The sequence below is a fragment of the Charadrius vociferus genome, unplaced genomic scaffold (genome assembly GCF_000708025.1).
Source record: "Charadrius vociferus isolate BGI_N301 unplaced genomic scaffold, ASM70802v2 scaffold958, whole genome shotgun sequence".
Taxonomy (NCBI): Eukaryota; Metazoa; Chordata; class Aves; order Charadriiformes; family Charadriidae; genus Charadrius; species Charadrius vociferus.
The window spans coordinates 644,099-658,573 of NW_009649741.1; the positions used below are offsets into that span (position 1 = coordinate 644,099).

At 46.4% G+C, this 14,475-nt stretch overlaps 1 protein-coding gene across 1 annotated transcript in view; it reads right to left on the reverse strand.

Moving 5' to 3' along the window:
* Nucleotides 1-12,257, reverse strand: part of LAMB1 (laminin, beta 1) — a 44,539-nt gene extending 32,282 nt beyond the window's left edge. The window contains 10 exon segments of the mRNA XM_009890858.1: nt 2,131-2,210; nt 3,202-3,314; nt 3,733-3,912; nt 4,273-4,461; nt 4,641-4,761; nt 6,056-6,258; nt 7,763-7,826; nt 7,934-8,122; nt 9,988-10,061; nt 12,098-12,257. Coding sequence (XP_009889160.1) covers nt 2,131-2,210; nt 3,202-3,314; nt 3,733-3,912; nt 4,273-4,461; nt 4,641-4,761; nt 6,056-6,258; nt 7,763-7,826; nt 7,934-8,122; nt 9,988-10,061; nt 12,098-12,257 — 1,373 coding nt within the window.
* Between the last annotated feature and the right edge of the window lie 2,218 nt (nt 12,258-14,475).

The following is a 14,475-nucleotide window of genomic DNA, read 5'->3' on the forward strand; positions in this document are numbered from 1 at the left end:
CTTCAGCTCCAGGCTTGCAGGCCATGCAAGCAGTGTATCTGTTTGTACGGGCTCAGGCAAAGCAAGAACGTGCATGACCCTGCATGCTCTGGGACGTCAAGCTGCTCTCCTGTGCTGCAAAGCACGTCCCAAGAGGTCACCCACCAGCAGCTCTGAACAGGGAAAAACCATACCTGCCTGCTTTAGAGTAGGACAGACACAGTCAAAGACATGAGACAGACAAAGCCATCACTGGGGAATGCAGAAGGTCTGTCCAGGGTGACACAGAGCAGCTCCACTTCCTTCATAGTGAGCCATTTTCTTTTCTCAATACAGCTCTATCCCCAAACAGCCTTTTGGTGGTGTTATTGTCCCCAGGGACTCCACCCCACTTATGAAGAACCCTGCGACAGGCTGTATTTTTGCATGCATTCGTTCACACTTTTTCACAGGAAGGTTTTATGGTCCACCAAAAGACAATCCTTTCTTTAAATTTGAGTTGAATTTAGAAACATTTTCTAAAGTCAAACCCCTCTGGTTTCCACGGAAAATCTCTAGGCTTCTCAAACCCACATTCTAAGAGCAATTTTTAACTGAATTAATCTTTGAAATTGCAGAGATTCACTTAAATGTTCACTTTGAAATGCCAGAAGTGCCCTAGTTGCCCCAGAAGGGGTGCTGGGAAGCTTCCCCTCGGGGGACAGCGGTGACTCCACCGCCTGGGTTACAGGGTGGCGGGGATGAATTTAGGGCGAGGTGCAGCTGCCCCAGGCGTTGCATCCCACACCCTGAAACGGAGCCAGGAGACAGCAATTCAGCAGCTGAAGAGAGCAGCCCCGGGGAACGCGAAGCTCTCCCTTCCCACTGAAGTTAGAGAGCAGAGCCAGGAGCCGGAGCTGGGCTTCGCAGCTCTCCTGTGGCTGGGGGGGAGGGCAGCAGCTCCCTGCCCACGCCAGGACGCCCCATGTCCCCTTCTCAAGTGGTTTTGCAATCGCTGGGCTCAGCGCATGGGAAGTGGGCTACAAAGCTTTGCTGGGCTCTGACCAAGCCATACCCCAAACCCCTGGAAGTGGCTGCACCGGGGGAGCCGTTATGAGCTGTGCGGAGTAACCGATCTGTGCACAGGGAGCAAGCACCAAGGAGTAAATAATCACTAACGACCGTGCCGCTGTCTGCCGAGGGGTAATAATTCACTCAGGAGCAGAGGGAAGAGACAGCCCATGGGACATTCCCACGGTGATCCCTGCCGCAGATGGGGTGTCCGCAGGCTGTAACAACCTACAGGAGTCACAGCGGGACCAGTCCCAGACTCCCCCAGTCTTGTCCTGTGGGCTTCAGCGGGAAACAGTTCATCCACCCCCCTGGGAAACTTCTGTGGCTTTAGACAAAAGCAGGACGTTTCAAAGGGTTTGTGAAGGGAAGTGGGGGGCGGGGGGGAAAGAGAGCGAAGGAATGCGCTGCTGTTGAAAAGCCTGGGGTCTGACACTCACAGAAAACTTCTCTGGTCAGAGGAGCAGTCTGGCTATCCAGCACCCTGCTGACCAAGCATTTCAGCCAGTCACTTTACATGCTCTTGCTGATGGACGCATCTTCAAAACCTTCTCTGAAAAACCTCCATCTCCTCAATGGTCACTTCCAGGTCCCCGTCCACCCCACGCAGCACCACTGGGGCAACGTAGCAGTACCATGCAGCTAGCGTGCTTTCCCTAGCACTGGTGGACGGACAGACAGACTGGCCAAAGTGCCAGTTTGGGAGCAAACCAAGAACCAGTCTGCTGGCCTGTGTCACTGCCTGATTCCTGCTTTGATCCTGTTAAACCAAAGCTTTGACAGGGACCATACCCCAGGTTATGGCCAAAGCAGAGTTCAACCCATGGCTGGCTCCTACCCTGGCTGACCAAAGGCAAAGCTACACTAAAACCAGTTTTACTTGTTCACCTGCACTGGTGGCACAAACAGAGGCTGTTCAGCACAGAAAAGACATAGATGCCTCTATCACCTCTTGCAATCAAGACCTGCCACTTTCTGGAGCAGAAATATGGTCCCAAACATCCTCCTCCAGAGCACACTGAGCCCTGATGTTGTGGTTGCAAATGAAGCAAAACTCACTGGGGTAAATGATTACAGGAGAGTAACCGGGCTGAGACTCACTTGTTGTTCAGTGCTCCTCCCTGGTCACAGTCGCATGGCCGACATCCATCCATGTCATTGCTCAGGCCCCAGTGCTCAGGCTGCAGGAAGAAACATCACCAGCACTGTAACCTGGTGGTGATTTAACCCCATCTACCCCAAAAGGCACATTTTGAAATACTCAGCATAAGCTACCCCAGACTGCCCTCCAACCCACGAATCCAGCTCCCCTGGTTGTGGATCTACCCCTACAACCACCAACACTATCTCCCCACCTGCTTTTCTCCACTTTACTGACCATCTCAAGGGTTTGAGAAAAAAAACACATCTTTCCACATAGTTTTAAAAGCAAGATTCAGGAGGCCCCAAGCTCAGAGACCTCACTTCTACTGCACCATTTACACCAGTTTGGGCTCCTGACCCATGAAAGGCTTGGAAAATCACAGCCCAGTACGTCACGCAGAGAGCCGCATGTGTGGCAGTGGGGATTTGTACGGGGCACTACCCTTGCAGGGCTGCTACTCTGCCATTTGTCCCCAAGACAGACCTGTTTAGCTTTTCCATGTAGTTCACTGTTAGATAAGACAGCCTGTCAGTGTTTATACAAACACATCCAGTTATCTGACAGTGTGTTTCTACAACACTCCGGCACGTTTAAGCACTGTATGGATATGTATGTGTATGAAATAATCTCTGCCTAAAATAATGGCCTGTATAGAAAGCAATTTTTTTGGTAACGCTGTTTCTCTGACCTGACCATTTTGTCTTTCACCCCAGCAAGGGCTCCAGCAGAACTGCCCCAGATCCCTCATTTTCACAGAGCAACCGCTACAGGTATCCTAATGTCTCCCTCCTTATGGTTCTGCGAATTAATCTGTATGCTCTTGTCTGCCTTGATGTGCCTCCCAGCTCCCTGTAATCACAGCATGCTTCACGGCCCCTGACATCCCGAGGTGCCGGCTCCAGCCTGAACGCCAGGCACACAGCCGCAGGCAGTCAAGAGACAGCAGCCAGCACCTTGTTCCATGCTTTCCACACACCAGCCTCCCTCACACCAGTGTCTCCTAATTTATTTTACGGTAAGGTACTTACCAGGCAGTGATTGCACTGCTTTCCTGTCACCAGGCGCTTACAATAGCAGTTTCCTGTCTCCGAATCGCAAGGATTCCCCCCGGGGTGGGTACCCAGAGGATTACACGCACAAGCTAGATTGGGAAATACAAACAGGCAGGTCAAAACACAGGATTGGAGTTACATTTTAGGCAGTGTTCAACTTAGATATTTACATTAAAGCTTCCCCTGAATTCCCCAGGACAGAGATTAATTACACACTTTGCCCACCACCAATCCCTGTAAAACTTCCCTGGCTTAGAGACTTATAATTAAAAACAAATAAGGAGGATCCTGCTATTTCCACTGAATACACTAGAAGGATCAGCTGGGAAACTGAGTTTTAAGGGCGGGTGGACTCCAAACTACGGCAAATCTACAAGAATGTTTTTCCTTCAGCAAAAAGATGAAACAAAGGGGAAACAAACCACCCCAGAAACCAACTTCTCCCAGCTCTAATGGCTTCTCAAAGAGCTTTTGATCACACATAAAGGAACATATGTTTTTACTCACACTGACAACCCACTGGGTCATCGGCACTCAGACCATAGAAACCTTCTTTGCAGAGGTCACAACGCTCCCCTTCGACAAATAATTTACAACGGCATTGTCCGGCAATGAGGCCAGCGGAGAAATCGGTGTAGCGATCGCAGATGCCACCATTTTGGGAGCCAGCTGGGTCACAGTTGCAAGCTAAGAAGGAAGCATCGTGAGTGTTTTATTAACTGCTACAAAAGAAAAGGCCAAGTCTCACACTGAATTATTTAAACTCAGCTGCTGTGTAGAAAGACTGTATCGTTCCTGCATTAGACATGATATGGGTGGAACATGTAATGACCTGATAGATTTCCAGATTCTCGAAGACAAAATAAAACCCAGCCAGGCTCGCTCAAGATGTCCAAGGCAACCACCCTCCCTCAAGGATCTTTGTTCGGGAGCACAGCACTGGCCAAAAGAAGGCGAGCAAATCCTAAATTCTCCAGGGAAAGCCCTTGGGGGCCATGGCCAGGATGCCATGGCCATTGCCACCCCGAGGAGCGGGGCTGCACTTACGCTCACAGACGTCGGGGTCTCGCAGATCTCTCTCTGGGTGCTGGAAGTAGAAGGGCTTGCACTGCTCACAGTTGCGTCCTACGGTGTTGTGCTGGCAGTCGTCACACACTCCCCCGCTGGTATTCCCCGTCGTCATGTACACAGCCATGTCAAAGTGGCACTGGCTGGAGTGGCCATTGCAGTTGCACTCTGTGACAAAGACAGAAAGTTAATTAAGAATCCGGTCCCAGGGGAGATGCAAGTGTGCAGAAAAGACACATCAAAGTCAACCAAAGAACATGCAGGACTTTATATATTGCCACAAGTTCCCAAGTAACAGCATGCAACGCTCACACCAGACTCCAGTCCTCAATTTTATTCAAACTCACTTTTGCATGCATTACTATTGCGGCCTTCAGCGGGTCGCCAGGGTAAGTCATGGTAGAAATCCAAACACTGTTCACAGTTTAACCCTTTTGTATTATGTCTGCACATGCAGTGCCCATGGACCTGTCATTAAAAAACAAAACAAAAAAAAGAAGAGGAATATAGTTGGTTATAAAAGAGGAAGGAAAAAACCCCATGCTGCAATTAATGCAAAATATAGCCAGTACATAATGGATATACTTTTGGAGACTCTAATGCACGTAACTGCACGTAGGAAGACATAAAAGGCCACAGGAGCGTCCTGCCAAGGTAAGAATGTCCTCATACAAATTCGTCCTTTCCTTACTGGAACTAATGCCTGAATAAATGCTTTCAGACATGAACAAGGAGAGTACAGTTCCACCTCAATAATCACAAAAGCCCCTTCGACCTAAAAGTTAGCTGTTTATTAGCTGTTAATTAGCTATTAACATGCATCTAGTTATATCAGCACTAGCTTATACAGTCACTAGCTGATATAGTCACTAGCCCAGCGCCTGCTTTCCCGCCGTACCTTGGTTCTCAAAGCAAAGATAACAGTTTGGATGGGTTTTATCCACCAACCCCAGACTTTGCCTTCAACATATACAGAACAAGCACCAAGTAGACCAACAGTGATTGTGTGACAGCTGCTGCCATAGACGATGGAGACTATCAGCACTGGAGACATCACTTTGAAGGCAAAGCCAGTCTTGCTGCTGCTCGGGTGGAGACACTGACCGAAAGCGTGGGGCAATGGAGCATACCCACTCATTGGCATCCTGCAGCCCCTGGGACAGCCCCCACAACCTCCCCGTATGCCTCCACATTTTCATCCAGTTAATAACTCACTCATTAACTGGGGTACTATTACTGCCCGTCAGGCAAAAATCATGGGGAAAAACAGAACCCAGAAGGGATGTGGCACTTGCGCAGCAGCGTACAACACAGGCAGCAGGATTTTCTTCCAGAGCTTGCCGTTAATTAGGCTCCTGCCTCCACTCCTCAGCTGATAACGACTGATACAAACACACGTCATGTCTTATTCACAAAGGTGTTTCATCCTTTGATGCCTCTATTCACTTCAATTTAAGGGTAAGAGTTGGAGACAATGCACTCACCCGTCTCTGGCCCCATATGGTTACACTCCCCTTCTGCATTCCAGCCTTGTTAATTTCATCAGCTCTTTAACATAATTAGAAAAGGAATGCTAAAACAATTTTCACCTTACCTGAGCTCTCTGTCCTTGATTAACACCAATAATGACAGATATGTTTGCTGAGAAGGAACAGTCTTAATGGTTTTCTTGTTCAAAAATTAAGGGTGATGAGTGGGGGCGGGAGGGCAGAGTGTCATCTTTAAATTTATGTTTAAATCACCTAAAAGAATGAATATTTACCATTCCTTCTACTTCTTCATTAAAGCCATCCACGGGTGCACACTCACTGGCGTGTCCGTAGCAGAAACAGTTCCCGCGAACCACCATGTCGTAGATGGCATAGTAGTACTTCTCTCTGATCTCCATCCTAGAGTCCAAGAGATTATCTCCCAGCGTGTGCAGTTTGATGAATTTGACTCTCAGATTTGTGATCTTTAATAGGTCTGCAGGGGACACAAAAAACAAAAACAAAAACAAAAACAAACCCCGTTTTGGAATTATTTACCAGATATTGTATTGAATGGGAGGAAGCCAGGAGTGACTTCCCAAGCACACTTCCTATGGGCAGATTAGATCAGATTTAATTTCAGCACTTACATACTACACATCATATCACTTCATACTCACAAATTAAAAAAAAATATATTATTTTACTACAGGTTTATCACTGTATGAGTTAGTTTAAGCTTAATTAAAAATACTTGTCTATTTTATTGTAGACATAAACAGGCACAAACACAAATATTAAAGGTATGCACAACAGTACCACCAAAAAGACACTGGTTCTTTGGAGCTTTAAAATGTAAGATGGGCAAGGACCTGATATTAAGGAACTGCTGACAAGCGGACCAGGAGCTTCAAGAGTTACAAGCCTTTTGGCAAAAATCTTAGTTGGAAACAAGACACGAATAATTCTTTCTTATACGCCCAATTTTCCTAGCAAATATAATTAGTTACATTTTGCTGAAAGAAGCAACACCCCATCACTGACCAAATACAAAGGAGAAGTTCTCAGGGGATAATCCATGGGAAGACAATATTGCAGTAATTACTTCAGTCTACATGTTCGCTTTGATATTATGAATCCTGTGTAATGTCTTATAGCCTTGAAACTAGGCTTGAAAAAGCACTTCAAGCCCATGAAAGCAGAGTTTCTCTTTTAAAATGTTGGTTAAAAAAAAACACCATTCAGCTGATATAGCAACTAGCAGACACTCTTCTACTTCAGATATTTTCTTCTGCTCCACTTAGCTTTACACTGAAGGACACGAACCGAAACTGAGAATGCATATTCAATCAGAGTTCAAGTTTAAGGCAAAGCACTGCAGTCCCCTACTCAGGCCAAATGCCTCACGAGGCTTCTCTTTGAGCCATGCTCAGCAACAGATCTCTCTACCTTTGCATTCTTGCGTTGTCATGACCATACATGAACACTACAGTAATTTGTGTTTTATGACCACATCTGTGTGGTCCAGCCAACTGTTCTAAAGTCATGGCTCAGATGTTCTAAAAAATAAAACACGACCCCCTTGATTTTAGGTAGAAATGCGAAATGATATAAGTACCATTGTAGTTCTGCTTCTTTGCTTTCTGAATACTGTACAATTATAGTATTCAAGAAATTAAAGAAATCCAAGGTTTCCCTCAGTGACTGCACGTATTTTCAGGAGGGGGTCTTTAATGAAAAGAAATCCCCGATCAGTTAAGAGAAGGACCAACTACAATGATGTGTGTAAGAGCAATGCATTGAGTTGACAATACTGATAGTTATTTCCCAGCACATCACTGTCTGAGTCAGGAAAAGAAGCCACACCACAAATGTATTTATATGACTTCAAAACTGTTATCAGAGCTAATGTGTGGCTTTATTTGTGGCTTACTGGTTTTAGTTAGCAAATAAGCAGAGAAATGCTTCCAAACATGCCTGAAAGGTAACTGCATACATACTTTGAATCCTTGGACTGTACGGATCTTCAATTCGAAAAGCAGGATCTAAAACACGATATATGACCTGGAGGAAAAATGGTACAATAAAAGATTCAGCTTTAAAAATAAGAGAATCTGAATTGATATGGAAAAAGTTTATACAAAAAACATATTGGAAAAAAACCTACTGACCTCTCCCTCCGTTGAAGGTTCAATGTCGGAGTATCGGGAATCACAGATTATATCATCCACTCTCTTCATGGGTCCAGTTGAAATCCCAGGAAACGAGCTCTCACAATCATATGCAAAATACCTATATACTTGCCATGTTTTTCCAAAATCAGATGACCTTTCTATCAACATGGCAGCAGGACGGAATGTCTAATGGCAAGAAAACCAAAAGAGATTTTATTCAATTAATTATTACTTGCATTTACATTGAGCGCTTTGAAGTGTGAACAATCCACATGTCTGGATTTTAGTCTCTCTCCCTGCACTGACTATTTCCAATATTTGGAAATATTGGAAATATTTTTCTACTGATATCCCACTTTCTGCTCAGAGAAAGATCTTTGAAGTAACACGCATCAAACCACAGACTACCCATCTTTTAAAAGACAGCACTCAGTTGCAAGTCGTTAAACACACTTACAATAAATAAGCAAACTTGTAAGTTTTTTGGATTCTAAATCCTTTCTCAAAACTGAGGGTTAAAGCAGGGCTTTAGAGAGACAAAAGGATTTTTTCCACTGCTTGTGGAAAGCAGCACAGCCTTCTTCCTTGCTGTACCTCCTTGACTAACCTTCTGCAAAGGACCTAACGGTGCTTCCCCTCCAGCTCTGATGGCCAGAAGTTCTTGCTGAGCAGTTATCTCTGATGCTCAGAAAAGCCCTGGGATTGCCCATCTCTCTTTGTCTGACCACACTACCTTTCACAGTATCTCCGCTGTCCAGTGCCAGCCATCTTCTGTGCTGTATTAAGAAAACCTTCTTCTCTAAGGAGACTGAGAGGTTCAGCTTCATCCACTCCTGCTGCATTTGACTCCTCAATTCCCAGTGACCCTCCTCCAGCTGGCCTTGCCCAGGCTCTGGCAGGCTGCATTGGCTTCACACAAACCACCATCCTTCTTACCTACACATAATTAACTCTAGAACAACTAGCTAATGAGGTTTTTAAAAATTTCTAATCCCTCTGACCTAAAAATCTCATGTTTCAATTTATGTGCTGCTTTTTGAAGAGCAGGTATTCATTTAACACCTGACTTACACCTACCGAGAAATGCCAACAGTCTCTTCATTAGCTTTATGTGTTCAGAGGAGGCCCTCCCAGAGCCAAGAACAAAAGCATTTCTGTCACAGCCGGAAAGAAACTGTCTTTCTGCTTCCTGGCTGAAAATATCACCCAACTTACAAACTGGGTATCTCACCCAACAAAAAAAGTAGCAACCCAGAGGTAAGGCAGCTCAAGTGTTTACCATACAAACAAAGCCAACAAATCATCGTTAAAACTATCTTTCCCCCACAGTCTTCCTCCTGATGGCAGACCAAGGCCAGTGGCACCGCAGCACCCACATTGGGTCAGGGGTCTCTCAGGGATCCCTCACTGCTGGGGTCTGGCAGAAAGGACCACCTTGCACCTCAGCCACCACCATGAGGCAGGGGGAGAAACCCAAGTTGACACCACAGGAAAGAGGAACGACCTCTCCAAGAAAGCTGATGGGTAAAAATGAAGAAATTAATTTCTCTACATGCGAAGAGCAGGGATTTAGCCCGGCAGGAACTGAAGCCCCTGAAACGGCAGCTGAGGGTTGCCGCTAGCGCTTGCCTGCGATTTAAGATGTACGGGACACAATCTGCCATTCCAAGACATCTGTTTGTAAAGAAACAAAGACACTTTGTGTACAGATGTTCCTTCTTCCTGAAGACCTTTCCATTTGCCAAATGAAAACCGATACCATGGCCAATTTTTTTTAAGAAGAAAAATCCTTGCTGCTATATGATTTAGCAAACGATCTTCTAGAACACAACCACCAGAGAGCGACACCACCACAAACCCCAGCTTCAGTATGACTCCTTCTGCAGCCTCACTGGAGTTCAAACAAAACTGAAGCCAAAAGTCACTTAATGGTTGGCAGCTCTAAAAAAACCAGCTGAGACAAAGCCCAAAAATCAAATAAACGTGAAGGACTATGAGACCTCTCATTTCCTCGTGTTTCAGGGTTCACAGTAAGGCTGCAGCTTCCTTACCTTGAAGGTCATAATGAGATGAGTGAAATGAAACTCAGCCTCCAGGTCCAGCTGGATAGTCACATTTTCCAGACCTGCAGGGGCAAAGAAAAGAAGCCGTGCAGCAAACAAAGACACCCACCAGCCTCTACATCAAACTTTGCCAAAGCTCTTCGCTCCAGTGGCATAGGGACTCCCTTCTTTGCCACTTGGCTCTGCTGTCAAAAAGGGATATGAGGGGTTAGTGCACTACTACAGGTAGTGGTAGGTGCAGGGAGACACCAAGAACCTGCTGAAGAGTGCATCGCACATGGGATTCCTGTGCATCACCTGCACCTAACACTATACCCAAAGCGTGAGCCTGCACTGCTGTTATTTCAGGCTGCGTAACATGGCTAACATCACCAGAGGTAGGGTAAGGATGGGAACGACTATGGGCTGGGTCCCGGCACCAAAGCACCCAGTGGCTGGTACAATGAGGACGCTGAGCCCAGACCTGCGTGGTGACCCCAGGCTGTCCTCACACACTGCAGCCTGTCTTGGCAGCAACAGAGGCATGAGCTTCTGCAACCCTAACGCCCCAAATCTCACCGATGCCTGTTTCCCACCTTTCTTCACTCCCTCTGGACTCTCCTGTCCATCCGGACACAGGAACAGTTCCTTTACAACCTGGTTTTGAAATAGCCCCTCAAACAGCTATCACAGCCCTGCTTTGCAGTCAAGAGAGCTAAGAAACTGGTGAGAAGCAAAAGGTTTTCCAAACTCTGCTGTATGACTACCTAGGGTTAAGGACTCTACACAGAAAGGATGAAAACAGTTACAAATATTATGTTGTCATATGAAAAGACCTCTCAGAACAGCTGGATACTAATTATACGTTAGTTAGAAATTAAAAAAAAAATATCAAGATTTACAGAGAGGAGAAAGGGTAAGAAATGAAAATAACAAACCAATAAAGCACTTAAATGTTCAACCAGCTGTAACATTATGTGGAGCATGCAGCAATGGTCCCTTCTGCTGTATGCCTGAATAGAAGAAAACATGAATTGGACAGAAAGAATCATTTGTTTTTTATTGTTGAAGGACATTTTCATGACCTTATGAGCTAAGAACTTTTCTGTGTGAATGCTGCCAAGCCTGTTGCAAAAAACATGAATTATTTGGAATGCTAGAAGAGAGCCGCTGGAGACAAGCAGCTTGCTAGGCTGATCTAAATAGTTAAAAAGGATTTAGTGAAAAACTTTCTTTACTGGGCAGCAGAAATGTTACAAATATTACCATTTTATTTTTCATATACAGCAAGAGAGCTACTGCCAATGCATTTGCAGAAATCCCATCCTGTCCAGCTGGCTTTAAGGCTTCAGCGTAGGACTGCTGTTTGAGAAACCTCGATGCCTTGTTTTGTGTATGAAGGCATGCCAAAAGCATAACCATAAAAGTAAAAAGGACAGAGGAAGGATTAAAAAAAAAAAAAAAAGCGCCACCAAACTAACACGACTAACATGACTAACATGCAATTATTTTTTTTTTTTTTAAACTAGTTGGCTTGTTTCTGGTGTTCATTTTACTGTTTGGCATACGGATACATGGAGCCCAGGAGGGAGAACGCAGTTTGCAGGGCAAGAGATATCCTTGGCTTTGCCCTCCCGGGGTAGGACGGGGAAACGGGAGGTGTGCAGGCAGGACAGCAGCCCCCGTCTTGGCGCCCAAACCTCCTCCTTCCGCACCCTCCCTCCAGCCCAGCAGCGTGGGGAAGCCCTGCGGTGCTTCCTTGGCAGCACTGACCCAGGATATTTACTCCTGGAAGGCTGCTCCGCTCCCGTTGCCCAAACATGAGGGAGATCTGGAGCCAGTGTGGGAAACTTTTCTCTTCAGGAAAGGATTTTTCCAAAGTGGCAGGATGGCTCTTTCCAAGACTCCAGGAGGGCTGAGGGCACTTTCTTACGGATTAAGGACTGCTCCAGGGCACACAAAAGCAGCCGGTTTTACTCAGCCCTCCTCCAACAGCATGATCTTTCACACAGCAATAATCTCCAGGGCAGAGATAACAGCAAACCCGCAGGTACCCTTAAACAAAAGGAGGGAAAGCAGCTCCCAGCCCTGGAAATGGCTCCCGGACAAACCCCTGTACCATTTTCCGACTGCCACCAGAGCTTCAGGCGATTCGGGTCGAACGTGGTGACGACATTTTCAATGCGATGACTGTCAGGATTGAGAGTATCGTGGAAGGGATTCTCAGAATCACATATGAAACATTTTTTGTCCTCCTGAAACAACAAAATAATCAGCATTACTGATTTTATCCATGGGGCAAAAGTTGTTTCCTGCAGATAAGAGTATTTTCCATCCATATCACATTCCACTCATTTTGCCTGCAGGAGTCATCAAAGGTATTTTTTTGTTGTTGCAATGATAAGTGTATTTACCTTTATGAATTAATGCAAATTGCCAAATGGAAAATATGCCAGGAATTCCATAAACTTTTAGGAGAAGTATGTCTTCTATCGAAATTGCAGTTTCAGGAAATCTCTTCCAGCACACATATTCTCCAGCAGAAACCAGAACTAACGGCAGCATCTACTGAATTGCTTCTGAACAAACGTCCCTGTGCAAAACTGCATTTTCAATAACTTGTGTGAAATAATGTTGGCTTTGGGGAGCTGGATTGGAGATATAAGTTCTCTGCATTAGGGGTACGTCCACTGAGGCTCAGTGCACATCAAGGGGCCATCAGTGATTTAGTGACCGAGCCCTTTCAGCGCAGGGTTAACTTTACTCTGAATCCAGCTTGTCAAGCTCCTACCTAAATCTTGCATCTTCACCCTCGATTGCAACCCCAAGCTATGTGCATAAACCCAGTTTTCACAAGCCAGAAGGTGTGCCCATAAAAAACTTGCCGGGTGCAAGTCTGGCATGTGCTGCCTGGGAAAGCCGCACAGTTCTTCACCAGGAGGACAAAGCCCCATCCTATTACTACAAACAATGCTATTTTTGCATTGCCCTGGTACCTAAAATCACCACTTTCCAATTTTGCAAGGTAGGATGCAAACCAAACAAAAAGGGAGGGCTCCTGCCCAAACCAACTTGCGTCTGGCAGACTGGAGGGGATGGAGGAGGGAGAGGAGCTCATCCCATTGCAGCGAGGGAGCCCCGGCACACCAGCAACTCATCACTCACAAAAGCCACTCAGGCATCATTCCCCCAGTGGGTTTATGGAGACAAATGCAGTGCTTTATCAGCCAAGAACGTGAGCGCTGGCAGGTCTGCACCACACAGGCTTTCCGTTTCACCCATTTCGGCTTCAGTGGCTCCTCCCAAGCCCAGCACTTTGCCCACCATGAGACCCCAGAGACTCCTCCAGCAGAGAGCACAGCAAGAGCAGGGGTCCCAGGGAAGATGTCCCCTCCTGCCTGCTCCAGGCTACTCTCCCTCAGCACCACAGTCTCCACCTCATGCCACAACTTGCTCCTTCTACCAACATTGATTCCAACAAGGCCCAATCCTGCAAAGCACTCAGCACCAAGCCCCACGTTATTTAGAGGATGCTCGGCACCTCCCTGAGATTTCTTCAATACCACCTTATGGTTCAGAAGTTTCCAGGGACATCCCAAATGCTGAACTGGGACTGTGAGATGAGGAATAAGGGCACACATGGACTTCTCAAGTGATGCTTTTTACTATGGCACTTCAGCATTTTTTGAGACAAGAAAACATAACAAAGCGCCTTTGTTAGTTTGTTCTACCAGAGATGCTTATGTCATTAAAGTCAATCCCGACATACTCCAAAAATGTTCCAGCAAAGCTAAACCCCATGTTAAATCAAGTATTAACTCCAGTAGACAGAGCAGTACAGTAAAACTAAAGGCGGAGGGGGAGTAAGCTTTGGTAACTTCAGTGCACAAGTGGGCCCAGTGCTACAGCCCCTCAGGCAGGGCTCCTCCTGCTTCCCGTGGTTTTCCTTTCAAGTGCCAGAATCCGGCCCTATTGTCTCTACAGTAAATTCAGCCGGAGATTACTTTCCCTTACTTTCAGTTCAACAGAGTTCCACTTATAACTGATATTTTATTCTTCTCCACCATCCCTTCTGTCTCAGAGATTTTAAGTCTGGTGAGCTGCTTCTGGCTTAAATAGTAACGAGCTTTGTGTTTTCCACCAGATGTGCGAGGGAACCTTATTTGCACCCTTTCACTTGGAGACGATACAAACGTAATTACATTACGGGAACGGTGGCCAGAACATTACCCGGGTCCTACAGACCACTCTCAATCAGGAAGCTGGCTAGACGGCTCCGAACAAGTCTGAAAATAAACTATTAAATGAAATGACTGCGGCACATTCCTCCTTATTAGCCTCGCTGAGGAAAGGGGGGTCGGGAGCCGAAAGCCGCGAGGGGGTTGCCCGGACCGTGGTTGCTTTGAGGGGCCGCGGGGTCGCGCACAGGGGCACGATGCCGCCCCACTGGCGACCACTGCCCGCATCTTCCTCCCGCGGCCGGCGGCTTATCCCACC